Here is a 23,004-nt window from a genome sequence, read left to right as displayed (position 1 = left end):
ATAGATTGAATAAATCTCGTACCTATAAAAAACAACTTATAAAATTCGAGATATATATTGATCCGTTTCGACGAGATCGTTGTAATTTTTTTATGATTTACGAAATATATGCAAAAGTGTTCTGGTTACAAGACAACAAAAGAATCATCAATAAGAATGGCATTTTGATGAGACTAAACATTATGATAATCAGAAACTTTATTTGATCTCATCAAAATACCATTTTTGGACTTTTTTTATTAGTTTAATCAGAACATTTTTTTCAGTGTGCGATTATCAAATAATTATAAGTTAAAAGATCATGCTCACATTGAAAAAAATTGTTCATTTGATTGAATTAATTTAATTCGTCTTTATTTCTTTTGACGAAGAATGTATTAAGTCAAACATATTATATTTGACTTAAATACATACATTTTCCAACAAAAGTAATAAAGACAACTAAATTAATTCAGTCAAATGAACAATTTTCTTTTAGCGTAGTATAGAACAGAAATAGTCGAGAAATTCCAGCAAAATTACGCATTTTCGTAACACTCCGATATTGTTCCTCGTTAGTTGGTGGAAGACGAAAGTTAGGACCCATTAGCATTCACGTACTGCACGCTTGTCGCTTTTTGGAAATACAACTTGGGAGGGCAGAGTCGCTAACGCGATCGACGCGTGAATGCAAAGGAACCGATTTGTAATAAGGGACGCGGGGAAACACGAAGGGAATCGAAAGTCGAATCCCCTGGAAAGCAAAGTTCCCGCCGGAACTCCAGAATTCGTCGCATTAATATGGCGCGCGTGAGTCACGCGAGTGCGTTGTTAGTCGGCGGGCGTTCGGTTTTCTGTCGACGATCGAGATGACGATGGTGATAACGACGGACGCATCGATGGCGACGTATGGTTGACAATGATGACGCATAATAGAAGGGATCGGCCACGCCGTTTTCCTTTGTCGTTGTTACCAGGCGAGAGGCGCGATGAGAATCCCATTATTTATTACGCAGCGCGGACGTACTGGTTGACACAGAAATAGGCACCAGAAGTCGCATACGCGTCCGCGTCGTTTAACGCAATTACCTCTGCTGCCGTGCAGGCGTGCGTGAAATTCCAATATCGTCCGTTGTTGCAGCCATCCCCATTACCGTGCTTTCATGTAGGTACGCAAACGGGCATGAGAGAGGCTTAATAAAATTTTATATGTAATTTAACGATTCCTTTCTCTTTCGTAACCAAGTAAAATTTTACGAATATTTCGTGGGTTTATATAAAAAGAATATTCGCGAAATGTGAACGATGAACGGTTTTATAATTTTAAAATTTCTATAATATAGCAGGTTTTTTTTGATAATATTATAAAATTAGTTCAATTTAAAAAAATAATTTCATAAAACACAGACATTAAAAACGAGTTGTTATATTTAAAGATCGTAGAAGCGATCGATTTCCTCTTATATATATATATATATATATATATATAATCGAGATTAATTAATTTATAAAATATACTATTATAAATATTTCAATATTTCTAATAATAATCAAGTTTTATCCAAGTATTTTCAGTACAGAAAGCATTAAAAGCTTATGGAATATATCTTGCTCTCTCTGGTATCCTTTTAACGTTGGTCGACTCAATTAAAATGGTATTCTCAGACGAGCGCGCACGCGTTTACTAGAACTTTCCATTTAGTTTGGAGCGTGATGTCCTTGGACATTTTGCCCGGCAGCAATTTGGAAACACCCTGTACGGCATTAAGTGATGGACCCGAGCGAGTCGATATAGTCGCGTACAAGAGTAATATCCCGAGTGCGAGAGGACGCAACACGATACGAGGGTGCCGCACCGGGGAAGAGGAGACAGCGTGCAACAACTCTCCGCGAGCAGGCACAAGGGTCAGCTACAGATTTTTGCGGGCAGATCGGACCGGCATTGGGCAGCTGGCGTGCGGTCAGCCGCTCTGCCCGCAGCGTTCCGTCGGTCGTGCATCACCGGCCACCGTATTAACCCCAAGCCCCAACGTACTCGGCCAGTACCGCAGGCCGCAGAGTCCACGATGCCCGTGGACCCCGTGCGAGTCCTCCGCGTTCCAGCATATACCCGATTACCTTCCCCTCCTACTGTTCTTCCATTGTGGTTCAAACCACGATCATATCGCCCATAGACCGCGATATCTCGCGTTCTAGACAAGATACATAATTACGTGTTCCAAACGTGTCTCGAATGTATCAATTGGAAAAATGATTGTGCTCAGCAAGACAGTTTTGTAGTCGTAAGATTTTTTAATGTGAGTAGTTTATACATTTAAATTATAGGGAGGTAAGACCAAGAATCAATCACATTAAAGAATCTTGTGACAACCGTAAAGCTACTTTTTTTTGCTGAACGCAGCTAATGGCAGCAGAAAAAGCAACTTTACAATTGTTGTAAAATTCTTTATTATAAATATGATTTATATAAATACGATTGGTTTTCCTCTTAGTTCTGCACTGGATCTAAATACATAACCCTAATCATATTAAAAATCTTGTAACAACAAAGCTATTTTTCTGTTAAACGCAGCCAATGAAAAGAAAAATGATAGCGTAACTTGAGGGATTATTCTTTTTAAGTTTAATTGAAGTAATCAATATAGCGATAACGCGATATTAAAACGCATCAACGAGACAACTCCCTATAATTGCCTCGAGTGGAAGTATGCGCGGAAAGATTCCACATACAGTTGATCGCGCATCGATACGGATGGCTGGTAGAAAGGTGAAAAGATAGGCGGCATCGAAGGGCCATGGGGAGGAGAGCTCTAGCACGGGCTCATATTCCATATAATGAGAGCAGCATCAACATCAGACAAGCCGACATTGCCGAGTAATCGAAAGCCGCCGTACCGACCAGGCTGGCGAGGCTAATAAAGCAACGCTTTAGATCGATAAAGTAATTTCGATTGACGATAACCGATAATTGAGAGAACAAGTGCTCTCGTCCAGATTTCTCAGCATGGTCGAGATGATTTGTGCGAAAGCTGGTAAAAGGGTGAACGCTTTCTCGGAATAACGCCGGCGGTCAGTCTCGCTATTTTTTACGTAAATACTCAGAGTTCGAATCTGCTATTGCATCGTACAAAAGCGAGAAATTTTAAATTAGACTCTCTGATTTTCAATGATAAATCACTATCCGTACTCAAATGTTGAAACTGCCGTTAATCTTTTCTAATTCGGTTGTCTTCTGAATTGACTACCATACACGTGATTTCCTCGTACATGATAAATGATCGCAACAATATTAATAAAACATCGTACTTACATACTGCGGTGATCCACGATGAGTATGCATATATCCGTCCATCGGGGATGTGTGACAGGCAAGGCACGAGGCGTGAAACAGAAAAGACGATAGTTACATGTATCTACGCGTCAGCCTCGTTAGTATTAATTAAGACCTTATTTATATAGCACAAGCGCGCAAGCACGATTTGCATATACGTCGCGTGGCCCCCGAGCAAACAAAGTTCAGCGTCGCGCCGCAGATCCATCATCGTTGTCATTACCGCGTTGCGGCAGGCTGGCGATTGTGGAGACGAATTATCGCCGGTATATACGTCGACGATTGTTGACAGGCAGCAATCACGCCGTTGGTTCGCAGCCGACGATCATGTACTGGCGATGGCCAGCGATACGGTATAATGTCGCGACGCAATAAAGGCTTATTCGAACAATACGATTTCTAGCGCGCGGTGTCAACATCGTTCCCAAAAATCATATCCCCTGTAAAGTTGATATCACTTGCCACACGACATTTCGAGCACATTGTCGCCGTTAATCTCGACTACCGTTACATTTTGTGCACCTGACGCTTGAGTACCGTATCGTTTGAATAGGGCTTAAGAGCTCAGCTCCGCGTGCAGACCGTCGAAACAAGAATCGCGATATCTGCGAGGAAAATTCGAGATTTCCAAGGCAAAATAGCGGTCGGAAGCATGCAACGACGCGCGCTAGGCTACGTCGGCGATCCGTCATGATCAAGCGGGAGCTGTGATTTAATTGTCACCGGTAGCTCCGTGACGAGATGGTGGAAAGTGTGCAGGGTCGGCTAAGACGCGCGGCAAGAAACACCGTATCCTTCCAGCAAGAAAGGACGTTCTATATGCAACTTACAAAACCTGCATATAAGAAGCGTCGATGGCTTATTTGGAAGATCACTGATTTTCATAAAACAGTATTTTATTTTTTAATTTACACAAATTTTCGCACAATATATATAGCATTAAGATTTTTTGCATTTCTCAAGACTACACCGTCAAGTTTAGGATAAGCTCCAGAAGCTTTGTTATGGATATATTTTCATTTCATATTTTGATATTCATATCGTTTAAATCAGTTTCCTCCTCTTCTATATATTAAGAGAAATATTTAATATGAACAACTATAATTTGATTGATATGTGAATTACAAACATTTTATTATATTTTAATTAAAAAATTGTATTGTAATAAAAAATTTGGTTCGAATAACAACATTTTAATTAGAAGAACACAATTTATAAATTAAAACATAACAAAATTTTGACAGTTTACAATAAACATTTCTCTCGGTGTATAATTGTAATAAAATATTTTGCGGCATAGAAAAAAAAACGGAGGGGCACAGAGTATTTTTTTTAGAAACAAGCAGCGGCCCTGGCGCAGGAAGGCAATAATTGAGGAGGAAGGGTGGATTGCGGGGTTAAGATCGACTCGATTCCCGTTGGTGGAAACGCAACGGCGTTTCGCGAATCTCGTCCAACGAGTGAGCACGATATCCAACGAGTCGGGCAATTATAAAACTGCTGTAGAGAGTCACCGCCACCGCAAAACACATGTCGCCCTCGTACCACCCCCGAAGCTCCCTCCTGTCCACCGATGCCGCCGACATGGGAGTGAACGCGCGACACGCACGCACGCGAGCACGCACGCACGCTCGCATGCACGCGGTCGTTCACGAGTGTGTGAGTTTCAGGGGTCTGCGTGCGTCGCGGTTCTGTATAATTTGACATGTTGTCGTACACGTTATTATTCAGATAGATCTTAAGATACGCGCGAGTCGAACGGACCTCTCTTCCTCGTTCTCCTTTTCCTTCAGTCAGTCAGTCAGTCAGTCAAGTGAATCTTCTTCGCCCCCTCGAGTCTCTCCATTCTGAATGTCACTATTTTCTTGATCATTTTGATCAGCCAACTCAGGATTCACTCATGAGTGAATTAAATATTATTTGATATCCCGTTACGTCGACTCGACGTCGACTTTGATAAATATTGAGTAGTTTTTCCGTTTTCTAATGAATTAATTAACGGGAAAATAATATTGTATAAAGAAAAGATGTGTTCTCAAAGAATAATTGAATGAAAAAAATGCTAAAATATCTAAAAATTTAGATATTAATCTAGATACAGATCTGAAAATAATTTTATATATTATTTTGTTACCATTAAAATAATTAAGTAGAAATCTCAAGCATGATGAGCAATGCAATGTCACAAAAAGTTTTGATATTCTAGCAATCAGTTTGAGCGCTCTACATAATTATTGTGATGGTCTAACAAAATTATTTTTAGATCTGTAGTTACATTTTTAAATACTTCAACACAACCGTTATTTCTGTATGCGTATTAATGAGTGTAGTATCCATTTCGATAGCGGCATTACCAGCGCTATGTTCCTGCGTGAAAAACATTTAATCGCGGAGGCAACTGATCCTTTCTTGCTTTCGGATCCGATGTTTATACGCCGGTGATGAATCGTCGTGCGATTCGCGAACCGTTAATGGAGCCTATTAACGACGAGCGCGATGTAGCGAATCGTTTTCGAACGCATATAAAAAGCGACGCAAGTCATCCCTCCTTATTAACCGCCGGCGATAATAAGGAGAGGCGCGCGCGTCATTAGAACTGTGCTAAATATTCAAACGCGCATACATAAAGCCAAGCCCGAGCACCTGCAGCCCCGCCTAATTATTCAAACTTTTTAAGTCTTGGCAATTTATATCGAGCAATTAGCTCATCCTGTAACACTAATTGGAATGAAACCACGTACGCCCGCCGCGAACTGTACAACTGATAAACGTGGCCCGTCTCGTTAGTTATCTGTGCACCGTTATCCGCTCTCGGAGAACACATTTCACGTGGAATTCCGGAAATATTTCGATCCCATTCCATTTCTCTCTTCATCGTGATCTTGTTTTTACGATATCGCGAGTGGTATAATAGAAACATACAGAATATTGTTAATAATATCATATCTTTACGCGGAAAAAAGTTCTCCGATTACTGGAATAACACTCAATTTGATTGTAAATTATAATACTTTACACATCGGTAATTCCTCCTTATTAAGAAAGTAAAAATTGTATAAAATATGCAATTATTGTATCAACCTGAAGCATTAAAAACATATATGATAAATAGAATAAAGATATATATTAAAGTATATGTTTTAAAGATATGTATGTTTAGTTAAACGCGTTAAGAAGCGCAAAGTATGAGCAGGAAATCTGCGCAGTCATTATATGCACTTCGTTAAAAAATAACTACATCGAGCTATTTTATCTCTTACATTTTTATTCATTAAAAACGTAAAGATACGTTTATCTCACACAATATTTTCGTCATAATTACGGCATTACTATCTGGCAGCTCTAACGATATACGTGCCAGCCACTTCGGGAAATTTCATGTTCGTCGTGTGAAAACACAAATTAAAATAAGTATGTTAGAAATGCCGGTTGTATTAATCAATGTCTATCTAGTAAAAGGTAGGCGTGAAGGTGCTTCGTCATTAGGAGCCAACCTTTCAGACGTCTTCGAAGTTGAAGAGTGGCAATTCATCCGTCTTTTTCAAATATTTTTACGATTAATATGCATATCTACGTCATTTTTCATTTCGCGCATCTCTTATCGAAAGAATTATCGTGTCAATTATAGAATTAAATAGATTTTTATCGCTTCAATCTTAACCTCCCGGAACTGACGTCGAAATTTGTAATATAGTTATTGACGCTGAGTCTGTAAGATCCCTTCAATTTGTGTTAATTAAAAGGCGTTAATTAATTTCAAGAATCTAAAACGACTCGCATAAAAAATGAATATTAAGTATATTTTAATAAGAATTGTCCAAATTTGTAAATGTAACATATAACATAAAGAAAATTGAATTGACATTTTTGATGAAGATATTTATAATTGATTGGATCTAATAGATTCACCGTTCGAGCAGATTAAGATTGGCAAAATTCTGAATACCGAAATTACTTTTTCAAATCATAGTCATTTAATCGAAATTTCACTGTAAATAAAACGTGTTCGAGGAACACGGCAAGCGCAACGAAGTGGAGGAAATTTGCTTTTTATGATGCCATTATTCAAAGTCGAACGCATGAACGTTTACAGCACCGATGTTATAAGGATCGAGATAACAATGTTAGATGTAGCGTGTAAATACAGCAGATATTGCACGCGTCTACCGCTGCGTCTTTTTATCGTCGGAACGCGTTCTGTAATTTCAAAATGTCTCGTTGCACTACTTCGCTTCTTGCCCATCGCGGTCTCGTGGGTGTCTTATATTTCGTACAATACCATTCGTGAAGAAACAACACAGCGATCTTATTTGTCGGCTAAGGATAGGATACGCGGCGCTTTAGATCGCGTTTAACTCATCCAGCCCGATCACGATCGTCTGCAACATACGCGGCACGCACCGGCATAACGTGTATGGAACAATCGATAGAGTTGCTCATCTTCCTTTCTCGCGAATGCACCGCGCGTCTACATACGTATAAGCAATGCGAGAGGGGGTTTCTCTCTCTAGTCGTACACCGGAGAGATCTCCCGCGGTAGATATAGCGCCGGCCCTAAACATCCGCCATTATATTAAATTGTGTATATTTCCCTTCATAATTGCTCGAATTATACGCATTATGTAAATCGGTATGTTAATGCCCTCTCTCACTCCATCTCTCCCCTCCCCCTCTCTCTTCTCTGCGTACCCCTTCGTTCGCGATTCTTTTCCCCGCTTTTGCCCACCTCGACCGGGGATTATAGCAATTTCGTTTAAACGCGCGCGCGCTAAATGTTACTTTATGCTCCTTTTATATTCGCCTGGTATCTCCTGCCGGGCAGGCAAGCAAGGGCAGGTTGGTAGGTAGGAGAGGCGGGCTCTAGAACGCGCGCGTTTTAACGCACGCCTCTATTTACATAATATTTCGCCAGATCTGTATCGCCGCGTCCCAGATCGTGACGTCGTAATCGCATTTCACGGCGTTCGGCGCCAAAATCGAAGCGATCAGGCACGTTAATTTCATTCACGTCAGTCACGTCGTTGCGATACTATGAGGACGATAATCTTAGCTTAATGACCGATTGATAAAATCAAGCTCGGAACTCTGAACGATCATTATAACTTGTCGCGAAATACGGAGGCTAAGTTGACTGTAATGATAGGAGATATATATATGTAAATCGAAACATTTCAGCATAAAAGAAAAATGCGTAAAACGCTAATAAAATAAACATATGAAATATTTTTCCTGTCATGTTAAAGAAAACGCGATATTTCATCTGTTTATTTTATTAGCGTTTTACGCATTTTTATTTCATGCTGAAATGTTTCGATTTACAATAATATTGCAATTGAAGTTAATGGGTTTTGACACAAACCTTCACACGCGCACAGGAAAAAAATGTGTATTAAAATATTCCATTAAAATTAAGTATCAACAAAATATTGATTATAATCAGACCGATTTCCATAATATCATAGCCGATATAACTGTAATAACTGTCGAAAATGTAAAACGGTGCACATTTTTAGCCGTTAAGATGCTATCTTTAAGAAGTGTTTGAAGTATATAATAAATATCGATAAGTCTTGCACTTCCTTATTAAGGTACCGAAGACTTCATCGAATTTGTATCCGTCGACTTCAGCAATGATCGATAAATAATCGCGTGATAATCGTTACACGCCCCGAACATCACTTCGAATTTATCTTCATTTCTAGACAGCTGTACTTCACGTGAATCAAGCACGTGAATTGAGAGCAAATGTTTCGCAAACTGTTTCGCTCAAATAATTTCGCCCAAGCAATATCGCTCGTTATTTTATTCTTTTTTTAGAGAAACAGCGGGCCGTTCCTTTTACCATCTTTTTTCACCGCAAAAATTTGCTTGAACGACCTGACCAGGTAATTCTGCGTCTCATTACCGGCGCCAATTATCGAATGGACGATTGGATCAGGTGCGGTGGCAAACGATCCTCGACTACTCTCAATCAAGCCGCGGACGAGAAAGACGACGACGATCGAGGGCAATTTCGATGATGATACGGAATTATCCAACGCGGAGAGAGAGAGAGAGAGAGAGAGAGAGAATGAGAGAGAACGCGCGATATCTCAAAGAAGTCTTCGCTACTCCAACTATAGAAGATCTTCTCTGTCCGTACACTGCTTCTTCCTACACTTTTCGCATATCATATATGATATCACATATGATATTCTATATATAAGGGAAAGTGAGAAAACTACTTAAAAGAAAAATTAAATAAAACTAAGGATTATTTAAGAATTATAGAAGTCTGTATATATTCAAAGAAATTCTAGTTATTTAGCTTTAAACTACAAATAATTAATATTCATATATTATCTACATAAACTATAATTTTCAAAACAAAGAACTTTTCAGTGTTACCCGCAGCCACACGGGACAATGCCGAATCTCTTAGATTTGGTTCTTTGTTCATTTTACATAATAAAATGAACAACGAAAATTAATAATCATCTCTCGGTAGTTATAGAAAGCACAATTATTTACCTACAAAATATTACATCACGACCACGACGTTCTGCATTTTGTTTTACTGATAATAATAGAATGAATGAAAGATAGAATGAGAAATAGAATTGAACAATAAATTGATGCAATCGAGTCAAACGCGAGAGCCTGTACGACTTATGCCAATTTTATTTCTACCAATATAGATTAACTTGAATCTCAGTGTTTAATTCTCTCTTCATCTTATTTCTAATTTAAAAAAAAATTAAGCCGAGATTAAAATTGAACTACATTGGTAGAAACGGGCATTACTAGAACTATCTGTTGAATTCCGTACCCACAAACAGCGAAGAAATATTAAGAATATTAGGCCTATAGAGTCCTTATATATATAAAATATACAATATGTGAAATATAATATGTACTCACGTACGTACGATAGGACGATACGGATCCGCGGGCGAACTTCGTTACGAGGCCTATGTGATCTTCCATGCAAATTGAGTTGTTCGCCTGTCATTATGCTAATAAAAGTAATGGAGCGTCGCATAGGGATGATGCAGCTGTCGTAAATGAACCGTCGCGATCGGCATCGGAGGTTCATCGCGGAAGGGTGCATCGCGAATCGCGACGTCGCGACATTTTTTCGCGACCGACCGTCGTCGGCTCGCCGTGACAGGTGGCTGACGAGATCGCGCGGTGAAAGTCGCTCCGGGAGCAACGCTCACGACTCCTCCTTATCGCGCACGTCCCTTCATTACGCGCGGACAATACCGGGGAAGAAGTGGAAAATGTTAAATTCATTGCGAGCGAGAGGGAAAGCGAGGGATGCCGGATTTGTCTCACGATTAGTTTTCACGACCTGCGAACAACGACGTCAGGCGCGAAATGGAATTAGCCGCACGAGAAGAAACTTAGGAATTATCGAGATGAGTTTTCTCACACCGCTGTAGAATATCTCGGAGATAAGGGGTTACACCAGATTTCTCTCCTCGTGCAAAACTACGTTCCAAACATTTCCCAATTTTTTTTTCGCGCATTAAATTAGAGACACACAGATGTATTTTAGAGATAGGCGCGTACGATACTTTCTATTTAAATAATATTCTTGCGAGTCTAACATTTTTGCGAAACATTGCATACAATCGTTATGTCACGCGTGGAATACATTTTCGTCAGGGCTAAACGTAACAGCTCGTCGCAGTAGCTTCGATACGCGAGCGTAGAGTTTCGTGATAGTAATTGCATTTATGTAAGATACGCGCGCTAAATTGCTCTGCCGGTGTGGCGTCGAAAATAATGACGCGGCGATGTGTGTAATTAACGCGCCGTCATTGTACTCGCGCCATTTAACCCAGGTTTTCCCCCGCTGTATTAATAATGTATACTCGCGAGAATTAGAAGTCTGCGCTTCTTCTCCTCTTATTTTCCGCGTACCGAACGCGAAAATGCAAACGGTGCGCGTCAGTGACTCGTTTCTCACAAAGCGAGCGAGAGTCGTCCACTGGAGCTGTGGTGCATCGTGGGACTGACGGCGGAAACGCGTCTGCTGCCGCTCCGCGCGGCGTTACGTGCGTGCATAATGCATATCGCGTGACTCCGTCACGGATCCGGACAGTTACAACGTGTACACGCGTAACAATATCGCGTATCACGGCGAATCTCTTTCTACTACCGACGTCTGGCATTTTAATCGAAGCCGCGCGAAAGAGAGAGAGAGGAAGAGAGAGAGAGAGAGAGAGAGAGAGAGAGAGAGAGAGAGAAGGGGGAGAAAAGGGGGAGAGCAAGAGAGAAATGGATCGCCAAGAATGCGTGTCTTCGTACGAACGATAGCGTAACGAGCAGCATGCGTACTAATAAAAAATGAAATGCTGCGCGCGCTCCGTCGAGACATCTCTGCCATGCCTCTCCTCCTCGCATAGAGTGCGAAGTGCGTACTTCTAAAACGCCCTGTATATTGTATTACGACTAACTGACTGACTGACTGACTAGTTAAATTGTAGCGCAATTACACTATCCCTATGTTAGATCTATGCTAATGACATTGTTACGTCCGGTGTCGTATCCTTGCGATCGCGATCGTAAAAGGAACGAAACACTTTTATATAATAAAATAAAGAATTTTTATTACGACGCGATAAACGTCGCATTAATAGAACGACGCATTCAAAGCCGCGAAGAAAAAAAAAGATTATACAACTAATCATGTACGGTACGTTTATACAGTTCGCAAGACCAAAAGCGATTCTTTTTTTTCCTGTTATTCACACATCGGTCTGTTAGAATAAATGGAAACATTTTATCCTGACACGATGCATTAGATCCCAGTTTTTCTTTGTTACATACAAAGATGAGTGGACTCGTAGAGGGAACAAGGCTACCGTAATGACGGTTTATCGCAATTAAAATTATACTTGCTGACTACGTTGTAGCACAATTACACTATCTGCCGGTAGATCTATATTAATAACCGCTGCAATAATAACTCGTTTTTCCTTTTTTAACGTCCAGATGTTCTTGTTCGAGGCTTATCTAACCGTACAACCTATTATGTGTTTGTCGAGAACGTTAAGAATGAGAATTAGTAAGCGGTGTTCCGGTTGTATACTTATAAATTTGTCTGCGATTAGTTTCCTATTTCTCGGCCAAGCGATATAATTAAATAAAAAAGAGCAGTTATTTTGTAATCACTTTCATATACGTATATCTTCGTTCGAATCTGTTCCAGTTTGTTTTTCTATCTCAAGATCACGTTGAATTTTATGAATTGGCCGTACATTCTCATAAAATATTAGTTTCTCAACGAAAAATTGTTGTTGTTGAATAGAGATGTAAAAAAACGGTATTTTTGATTTCGGAGAAAAGTATCAAGTAAAAAAATTTTTGACTTCGGAGAAAAGTATCAAATAAAAAACTAGTTTTTTATTTGCTACTTTTCTCCGAAGTCAAAAATACCGTTTTTTTACATCTCTATTCAACAACAACAATTTTTCGTTGAGAAACTAATATTTTATGAGAATGTACGGCCAATTCATAAAATTCAACGTGATCTTGAGATAGAAAAACAAACTGGAACAGATTCGAACGAAGATATATATTGAAGTGATTACAAAATAACTGCTCTTTTTTAATTTGGTCAAAAATACCGTAAATAACGGTATTTTTGACTAAATTAAAACCCACATAAAATTTATGAAAAAACATATAGTTATTTCAATATAATTATTTGAATGACAGATATTTTATATTTAAAAGCTAAATAAGTGATGGAACATTACAGTATGAAACAGTCATAACAGTATGGAACACTTACTTAACTTTTAAAATTGAAGTACGATATAAAATATCATTCAAATAATAGTGAAAGGTAAGATATATTTATAGTCACCAGTATTATACTATATTAATCATTACACTTTATTTTTAACTTTTGTAACTATTTTTACAGAGATATCTTACGAATAAATGGAAAAACTAAATTCTGGAACAATAGTACAGCGTCGAAATCGTGAAATGTTAAAAAAAAAAAATATTCGGCGAGTAAAAAACTGTCAAAACCGAAGGAAAGAAACCATTATTTCCCGAGTTTTTTACTCTAACATTCTGGTATTTTTCCGTCGTTTACATCTCTATTGTTGAGTATTTACAAAATCAAAATCGGTGTTAAACAACGAATTTAACGAAAAGTACAATTTGTAAAACGTTACGCCGAAAAAACTATAGAATTGCGAGGTACACCCGCTGTGCTTTTACGAGCTGCAGGTTCAGCATGCCGACCAATTACACCTTCCACGGTTAGGTGGTTCCCCGTCTTAACGGGCAGTTAGTGCGAACATAAATGTCTCTGCTGCACACTTTTAATTGCCCGCTTATAGTACCGCGCGCGATATACCTATGCGATGGCGAAAAAGGCAATCGCCGATGTGGAAATTTGAGACGCCATGGTATGCGAAGCGAGCGATACCTGTCTCTCGGTTTATTTTCAAACGGTCGGTGAAAATCGTCGATCAGGTTTCGTCAAGCTTTGAGAATCCCCTAATAAATTTTAAGACGGTCTTTCTTCGGCGAGAGAGGCTCTTCAAACGTTATTCCGTTTATATACCTGAATCTACGGGCGTTTAATAGTGACATCAAAATACAACCACGACGCGAGATCGCAAGATTATGTACATTTCTTTTTAACACGCTCCAATAGCAAATAACACCGTAAATCTGGCCCGACCTTATTATAAGTCACTTAACCGGCATTCGTTTTCGACATATGCATTGCGTGGGTGTGCGATGCTCGGATTGCTGTATCGTGGGGTTCATCGTGAGAGCCGTGGCGGAAGACTCAACCGGATACATCCGTGCGATAACTTCTGGCTCGAGTAGGAATACTTGAATTTCGGTTATTAATTTTGTGAGGGGCGCGACGGGGTGCTACGACCCCCTCGTGCGTGTCAAACCGGGGTTGGCCCTTCGTCGTGACTCGCCCTTGGGATCCCCCTGAGACAATGATCCCCCGCGGCGCTGGATGTCTCCGACGACGTCTAGGGACCCCCATCGGGACGAATGCCATAGTCTCCATTTTACTACTATAGAGACGTCAGTTATCCGTCCCATCATTTCGTATTCGAGTCTGGGCGTTTGCAGGTCTCTTTCGCCTCTCTCCCCCTCGAATTATTGGAACGACTGTATTGTCGTCGTGCAAGGTTACATTATTGCAAAAAAAGAATGATTTTGCTGAAGGATCTAATAATTTAGGTAACTACAGAAAATAATTTTTTTTTGTTTGGACTATCAAAATAATTACGTAGAAGACTAAAATTGGTTGCTAGAATACCATAATTTTTATAGTAAATCTTTCTCATCGTATTTGAGTTTTCTGCATAATTATTTTGGTGAACAAAATTATTTTCAGATCTATATCTAACTATATATTTAGATATTTCAGCAAATATCCATCGTCATTTCCATGCTTACTATGTAGTCTTTCTTTCAATAATAAAAATAAAATAATAAAAATGCTAACAAATAAGTAAGATTTATTTTATCTATGTATATTTGAACAATTAAAGTAAATTTGTGCATATTTCCTTCAAGCGAATCTTATTTTTGGAATATCTCTCGCAATTAATGCTACGTGATATGAACAGGTGAAAAGTACTCAATAATTTGTACAATTAGTGTACAATTTGTAGTTAATTTGTATTTCGTGTTGTAAACATTGTTATTATTTTAACTAATTAGACATTTACTATTCTCAACCATTCCTCCTTCATTATTGCAGGCAGAAATGAAATAATAATCACCGATTGGATAGGCCTTTGACCTACGGGTAGTTCTTCAAATGCAACGTGTTTGTGTAATTGAAGAGTTGAGGAAAATTGCAGATAAGTACTATTCGGCGTGTACATCGAACGATTTACATCAATAAATGTCGAAAGATAGCTACGTCTCAACTCCGATATATCCATCGCGTATATCTAATTGTAAATATTTAAAAGATCAAATAAAATATACTCACGCCCTGCAGATAGTTCGTAGCAGTGTCCACACGAAGATTATTCGTCGATCCCAAGATGTGTATGTAACATACAAAAATATGTACCGTTAATGGTACCGATCGAAGAAGTTTTGCCGCGCAATGTTTTTTTTCGAATTACGAATTATTGCTGCAGTTTAAGGTTCCGTTTTGCCCTCGTGCGGCATACTTTTTAACGATTAGCAATGTAAACTACATGCATGCTGATACGCGCAAAACTTCTCGCCGTTCGTGAATGCACCCTGCGAGCTCTCGTGCCTACGAAGGAACCGGCGCTCCGCAATTAATTGCCGACCATCGGGGCACGGCTTTTCTCTCCCGGCTCGAACCCATTACTTTGTAGCATTTGGCTGGTAACTTAATGACCTATACTCACGGAAGTCGGATCCTGAAACAGAAAAAGCGTGAAGCCATGGGTTAGACATGCTACTCAAAATTCACAGTGCGCTACGAAACGTTTAATTTTCAATTTTAAGGATCGAGCGTAGCAACGGCGGTGGCGGCGTGGCAGCGGCACTACTCCTCCCGGTAGCCAGTTTCCGCTTTATTGCTCCTTTTTAAATTGCATTCGCTTAGAAATTCCGCTCGCACCACTCTCGTCGGTTGTATTATACGTAGTTGAGTACGTGCTTACACGCAAGACGGGGGAGAAAAAGGACAGTCGACATTATGCAGGCATAATAATCGGATTGTAAATCGGCCGTGCGACGAAATAGCGTCCTGCCCCCGTGCTACGTGAATAACGTCGCACGCAGTTTCTAAGTATAAAGACGTTCGTCAATTTGTTATGCATGCCTCGGTGGGACGAAAATTGCATTTAATTCGCCGTCGCTCTTGCCCGGCGACCGTCCGCGGGGCTGCGGCTGCCGTGGACGCTACGTTGACTACATAAATGTAGATGTTCCATTTAAAAAGCCATTTTCGCGTGTTTAGCATAATACGTAATCGCGCGAACCGCCGGTCCGTCGGATCATCCCCGCCGCGTTCGTCGTCTGCGAAAGGGTTACCGCGTCGTTAACCGTAAGGAAAGAAAAGAGAATATCGTGAGCAAAAATATTCCTCGATCGACATTCTCCGAACAGTTTATTCCCCGCGCAAACGAGATTCCATTAAAATATGATAAGCGAGGAATTTTGAAATTTTTTTCTATCTAATTATGTACAGTCACAAAACAAAGCATGAATTCCTGTATGCTTTTTACTCAAATTTTTTTAAATGAAGAGATTATGACGTCATAATTTATTTCTTCACTTGACGATTATGTTGTAATAATTAAATCACCATAATTAATGCTTGGAAAAAAGTCATTACTAATTTTTATACACTAATTTATATGCACTATTTATTTACGCTATTTATATAATATGCACAATTTGTTTTCCTTTTTTATTTTTCCTAATTCTTTCTGGCACATTTTTTCGTCGACAGAAAATTTTGCAGCTAACTACGGTTTCATTTGAAAACACAGCGACACCAGTGACGCGAGCGCGTTTCAATCAATCTGCAAATAAATGGCAATTCAACGCGACGCGCCGCGTAATTCACACGATGTGCACACACCCGTTCTCGTTCCGCTCTCTTTACTCTTCGGTGGACAGTTTTACCACCTTTCGATAGTACCGGTTGTCAAGCAATACGGCGAGAAAAACCCGTTGTCGAATCGCAAGCGAAATCACCGGTATATCGAAATCATGCATTCACCATATATCGCCGCGGTTCAGTGAAATCTCCAGCAATGAACGGTCGACGATAAACGGTAAATTTTGGTTTAATTAAAACTCGATGGCTTGTGTAATTCTCTAATCCCCCTTAATTCGAGACACCGTGTACTGTACGTGTCGAATTATGATAAACGTGTGAGAAGAAACGCGTCGGCGCGTTTCCACCGACCGCGAGAAAACTTTCGAGAGCGCCGTTCGCGGCTAAAAGGCGGAAGACGAGAGCCGCGTGTTTCGAATCTCGATTCGACATCCCGAAGCAGCGTACAAGATAGATGGTAATACGATTATCTATGGGGATGCTCCGCGCGAACGCAGGATATACATGCAGTTATACGCGATTGCTACCAGCGGCCGTTATGAACACAGAGTATCGCGCCAATAAACGTTTGTACGAGTTTACAGAAAAAAAGAACATAAGAACGTAAATCGAGCGAATCGGGAAAAGAGCGAAAGAGGGAGAGAGAGAGAGGGAGAGAGAGAGAGAGAGAGAGAGAGGAAAAGAGGTAAGAGAAGAGGAGAGAAAGAGAAAGAAGGGAAGACGAGAGGATGAGGATACCTGTGGAGAGGCTCGCCGCAAGATCGCTCCGGCTCCCACCGGAATTTTAACTTTTAATAATAAAGCGAGGGAGTCTCGCGTTGTTACGTTATGATAGCGCACGCGAAGAGAAGGCAGGGAATGAGGGAGGAATGGAGGCGAATTAAAGGCGGTAGAAGGAAGTTCTCTCTTCGTCCTCGGCTCACCTGCGGCCGGGGCCCGGGGTAAACCGCAGCACAGGGTACCGCCGCCACCGCGTAATTGCCAAGCTCTCACTTACCGGTCGTTCGATTGATTATTATTTTTACGCGCTGCGACCCGCCTGACCCCGCCGTGAAGCGTGTGCAAGAGCGAGTTGATCGGCGATCGCCGCATTGCGCGTCTTAGATCTCGTCATTAAGGCATCGCTGCGGCGCGGCGGCATGCCTTTCACGGTGGACAAATCCCGTCCTTTATATTATATCGAAGGCGTTTTCAAAATTTTTTCTCAAAGAAAAAATTCGCAGTTTTTTGCCGGACCATATTCATTTGAATTTGACAATTTTCCGGGAATTTTTGGACTGATTTGTTTTGAAATTTACACAGAAAGAACAGTTTTGCTGAAGTATCTAAAAATTTAGCAACTGAAAGAAAAATGTATTAAATTCTAATAAATATTTGTTTGATATAAGAACCATTAATTTGATTTAACTATTGTTATTTTTTATTTAGCAAATATATCTTTTTCATAGATAAATGTTAATACTATTTAAACAACTGTTTATTAAAATTTAGTATATTTTTTTCTCAGTAGATATACAGATCAGAAAATAATTTTGTTGAACCATTAAAATAATTATGTATAAGAACGATCGAGCTAATTGCTAGAATATCAACATTTTTTACAGCATCTTGCTTGCAGAATTTCCTATAAATATTTTGATGGTCCAACAAAATTATTTTCAGATCTGTATCTAACGGCGAATTCGGCATACATGCACTAATCCCGCTCTAGTGCTGTCCTAACATGGTGCGAGTGCAGAACTACTTTAGTGCTATGCCAAATTGCACTGTCAGAAACATCAGTGCAACATTTTTTTGAACTGGTTCAGTTCATTCGGTTGGTCCGAATATAAATTCAAGACTACACTGGGTCAGTTTTCATTTCGCCGAATACGATAATCTTAACGCACTAAGACACAGTGCGCACAAGTCGATTGCGTGGCACTGAAAAAGTTCGCACTCAGTGCGGTCTGCCGAATTCGCTGTAAGTTAAATTTTTAGATAGTCCTGCATAATTATTTATTCCGTGTAGATAATCCGATAGGTAGACTGTTCAGTTATTAACAGTATAATATCTAGTCTATACTGTCTATACTTTCTAATGGAATCAATCGCGCGTTTATTATATAATAATTTGTAAGATTTACTTTTCGCGACGTTTTTTTGAATATATCAAAATCTATCGCTGATCGGTCTGTCGGTCGATCGGTCGGTCGGTGGCGAGCCATTATCTTTATATACCTCGACCCACCTGACCTTAATGTACCGATCGCTGCCGCTCCTTGAATCATGTTATTAAACCGCTTGATCTTATGGACAAAGGTTGCCAGGTGTGGGGAACGGCGAAATCACGCGAGAGCGCTTCGAGAGAGCGTTCTTTTTCTGCTCCTTTTTTTCATAATCAAAATGTGAATACACCGGAAGTCGTGATCGTATAATTAAATAACAAAGTAGGAATTCCTCGGAGAGATTGGGTGGTGGATCGCGCGCGGGCTTTTTATGCGCAACAGAGTGCGGCGGTTACGCGGCTTAGCTCGACGCGGCGCAAACAAATTAAAACATCCGCCTAACGTTGTTGCATTTTAAGCGACGCTTTACCTCGCCTGCAAAGCTCGTGAATACAAACGCGAACCGGAAGAAAGCGCAGAGGTGGAAACGATGCAACGCAACGCAATGCAACGCTATGCAGAAAGAGGAGCGTAAGCCTCGCGATGTCTTCGTCGCACTCTTTCTTCGGTAAGAAACCGAAATAATTGGATTCGCAAAGGTGGAAAGCCGTGGATGCAGGAGAGAAGAAACCTGGCGAGAGAAGCCGTGTAACACTGTAGGAAAGAGGCACACAATAAGCTATATAAATAAAAAGCTTAACGAGCGAGTCTTGCCGCCCAGCGTAAGCTCGGAGAGTTACGAGACCAAAGAAAACCTGCCCGCGTTGTACTGAATAATAATTACATTCCGCCACTGTTTACGTACAAAGTACAGAAAATTTTCCAAAGAAAGAGAGAGAGCCGACAAGCTCAGTAAATAAAAAGTACTATTTGTTTTTCTTCTTAGAGTTCTAGTTTTCTTGGAATTGTTTAGAGTCGCGACAGGTGCTACCCAAGGCAATTAAAAGCTCCACTGTTGATGAATGAGGGGTCACGTATCGTAATCGTGAAAAAATATGTAAATTGAGTATAAATATCGTTAAGTAATAATGCTTGGCGAATGAACAGAATGATCGATCATATCTCGAATGCAAATCGAATGTCCGGCCGCGATATCGACCGTGAACTTCGGGCGCGTGCACACGCACATACACGCATACGTACAGACGGTTTACTCATTTAAACTAAATTATTCCAAATAAATGAGCGTGTCCTCGGTAGTGCCTACATACCCCGGGACATTCATTCACCCTTAATTAATGATCCGCTCGAAAGTCGGCAGGATTAATCGCGTGCAATCAGATCACCGTAATTAATTACTTCGTGTTGGAAGCACTTTGTTTGCGTCGGCGAGGGCTATCTTGATGAAATGAAATTGCGCGACGTTGTGTCTGAAAATGTGCAAGTCAACGCGCGATACAAATGACTTACTCTTCATCAAGCTTGTTTCCCTGCTTATTTCAGTGCGTCTGATAATTATTGATTTCACGAACCATCGTAAAATATTACTTTACTCATAAATTTGTTTTAATCGTTTACGATCTTTAATTAATCCTCAATTATTAAAAAAAAAAAAGATATCCTCCCTAACGTGGTACGAAGGCAATTTATTCACTTGCCCCCTGACAAGCTTGCCGTTGTAAAATAACAACTCGAGAGTGATACTCTTATTGGATCCTATTTAAAAAATGTATTTCTTGATCCCTATTATCCTTTTCTCATAAGTGCGATGACCTGAACGACTTTTTTCACTTTTCTCCAACTTCACTTCCATCAATTTTCCAAGCGCGCGAAACTGTCTACGGCATGTATAAAAGGCCATATATTATATCATACAACGGGACGATAGTAATAATATCAGATCGTATTCGAACACGTAGACGAGAAACTCGAGATGGTTTATGACGTGCGAGCGAGTGAAGCGGTACGCGAAAACGGAGGTGAAAGATCTTTATGACCTTCTTGATGGTGCGAAATCTCTTCCTTGGAGTTTCCGCCTCTATCCTTTGGCAAGACATCGCCATGGCTAAACCGTCGGTCCCGCTGCAAGGAGAGATCCCTTTCTCGTATATGAAACAGAGTACATCGCGCAGGCAAGCAGATGCGTAATATTTCGGTAGGGAATGTATGTCGTCACATAAGATATCGTCGTAAGCGTCACCTTCGCTAGTCTACGATCGCGATTGCGATCGGATACGGAGCGTAGCTGTGGGATAAACGGGAAAGAATAACCTATTTACTGGAGGTTATTTCCTCCTTTACAAAAGCAAAAAAAGTGAAGAATTTGTTATCATTAGAAAATATCTTATCAGACGAGAAAGAGTTATCTTAATGGCCAGAAATTATTTCAATGGCCGGTATTCATAGTCGGTTCTTATTTCAGAACTGTCTTAAGTAATGTCTTAAGATGCTAATAATAGGCTGATTGATTATGACTGTACTTAAGTCTTAAATATAAGAGCCAACTATGAATACGAGCTTACGTATGCAATTCATTAAAGATCTGATTACATTCTTAATAACACGACATTCAAATTGCGAGTATTACTAAACAATAATAAATATTAACGCGAAGTAAATCATCTCGACCGCAATCTTAAGTGCGATCGACCGCTGCTATAAACCTACTTCTTTTGAAGAATTGCCATCGCGCTGCTGAATCCGGTTTAGAACTATTAAGATAACCAGCGACGACTATTAATAAAACTAATGTGACGAATTGCTCGCGGAAGTTAGGAAAATGGATTAAGACCCGGTCTCGGAAACAATAGATCACATTGTTCATGCCCGCAAGGCAAAGCAATAAAGAAACAATCGTGAGTGCATTGTGAGTCGTTTACAGAATGATGAACGAGCGATTCGAATGGCAAATCTTATCAACAGAAGGAGATAGCGAAGCGCGAGACAACTCTTTGTGCGCATCGTGCGCGGATATTCCTCACGAGAGGCGAAAGGGACTGAAAAAAGGAGAATGGTCAAAGGTCATCGAGGCGAAGACTGACACCCACATACTCTTAGAAAGCCGCACCCAGGTAAATTATCCTGCGAAAGTTACAAACACGCGGAGACGGTCGTGCATCATGATGATTATCAATTGTAGATCTGCGATGTAAAAACGAGAAATATAATAAAATAATAAATTGTTTGCTTAGTTTTTGCATAGTTTTTCATAAAAAATATTTGCATCAGCTATTCTAGATTCGTTGCGGTATTTCCTCGAATTGCAGATCTCGCTTTCTCGGAAGAAACGCAATCAAGACGCGTGGAAAACTCGTGACTTTCCATGGAATTGCATTAGCCGCGGTATGCGAACGCAGGTTTCTTTATTAGAATCCTATTTTGAATTTATGTGGGTAAAAACGGATAAACAAGTCACCGGGAGGAGATGTAATTGCGGCTTCAATTACGCCGATGGTACAATAGCTCCGATCCCTATCGGCTCTTCACTTTCTAAGCGGACTGGGTTTCTGGTGTAACCGATCCACTAAGATCGGTGAGAGACTACTTCTGTTTCCGAATCTCACGCTCTCGTCTGAGATATGGCGTCATATATACCTTCATATATACCTTCGCATCTAAACAATATACATCATAATTTTGACAATATCAATCTGAAATAAGTTTCCCTTAAATGTTGCGTATTACTCTTTTTTTCACTGTTCTTTTCTCTTATTTTCTTTCTCTCATGTTCTTTCTTTCCTTCAAGGAAAATTGATTTTTAGACAGGGAAGAAATTACTTAGAAGGGAACATTGTATCATAGGTCACCATATGAGCAAATTACGTCACCGCACTTGTTAATTTACGGCACGGTTTGACCCAGAAGCTCAGAATGACAGCCGGTGAAGCGCGGTAGTCAACCCCTGACGGAATAATTTTGCTTTCCTCCAGCGTTTTGCGAACGAGTGGCGCCTGGCCCACCCCCTGACCTATTCCCTCCTTCTATCCTTCCCCACCATTTTATACCCGTGGGCGGATCCCGGATGGACCTAATAAATTGTTTGTTGTAATTAAATGAGTTCGAGGGAATCG

General features: G+C 40.2%; 1 protein-coding gene across 6 annotated transcripts in view; it reads right to left on the bottom strand.

The window, feature by feature from the left end:
* sowah (ankyrin repeat domain family member sosondowah) overlaps positions 1-23,004 on the bottom strand; it is a 127,334-nt gene that overhangs the window by 25,037 nt on the left and 79,293 nt on the right. For 4 of the 6 annotated variants that reach the window (XR_001936568.1, XR_001936569.1, XM_018445895.1 and 1 more), the window contains 2 exons: positions 15,685-15,696; positions 2,493-2,498 (listed from right to left, as the gene is read on the bottom strand). Coding sequence is in view for 4 of the 6 variants with exons in the window: in XM_018445895.1 (XP_018301397.1) it covers positions 2,493-2,498; positions 15,685-15,696 (18 nt within the window). In the remaining 2 variants the exon portion in view is untranslated. Of the gene's footprint in view, positions 1-2,492; positions 2,499-3,289; positions 3,293-15,290; positions 15,294-15,684; positions 15,697-23,004 lie in introns of all 6 variants that reach the window. The other 2 variants (XM_018445896.1, XM_018445897.1) reach the window with 2 other exon arrangements.

Source organism: Mycetomoellerius zeteki, unplaced genomic scaffold (genome assembly GCF_001594055.1).
Source record: "Mycetomoellerius zeteki isolate Tzet28-1 unplaced genomic scaffold, Tzet1.0 scaffold168, whole genome shotgun sequence".
Taxonomy (NCBI): Eukaryota; Metazoa; Arthropoda; class Insecta; order Hymenoptera; family Formicidae; genus Mycetomoellerius; species Mycetomoellerius zeteki.
Note: the sequence above shows the minus strand (reverse complement) of the source record. Positions and strands in the feature narration are given on the sequence as shown.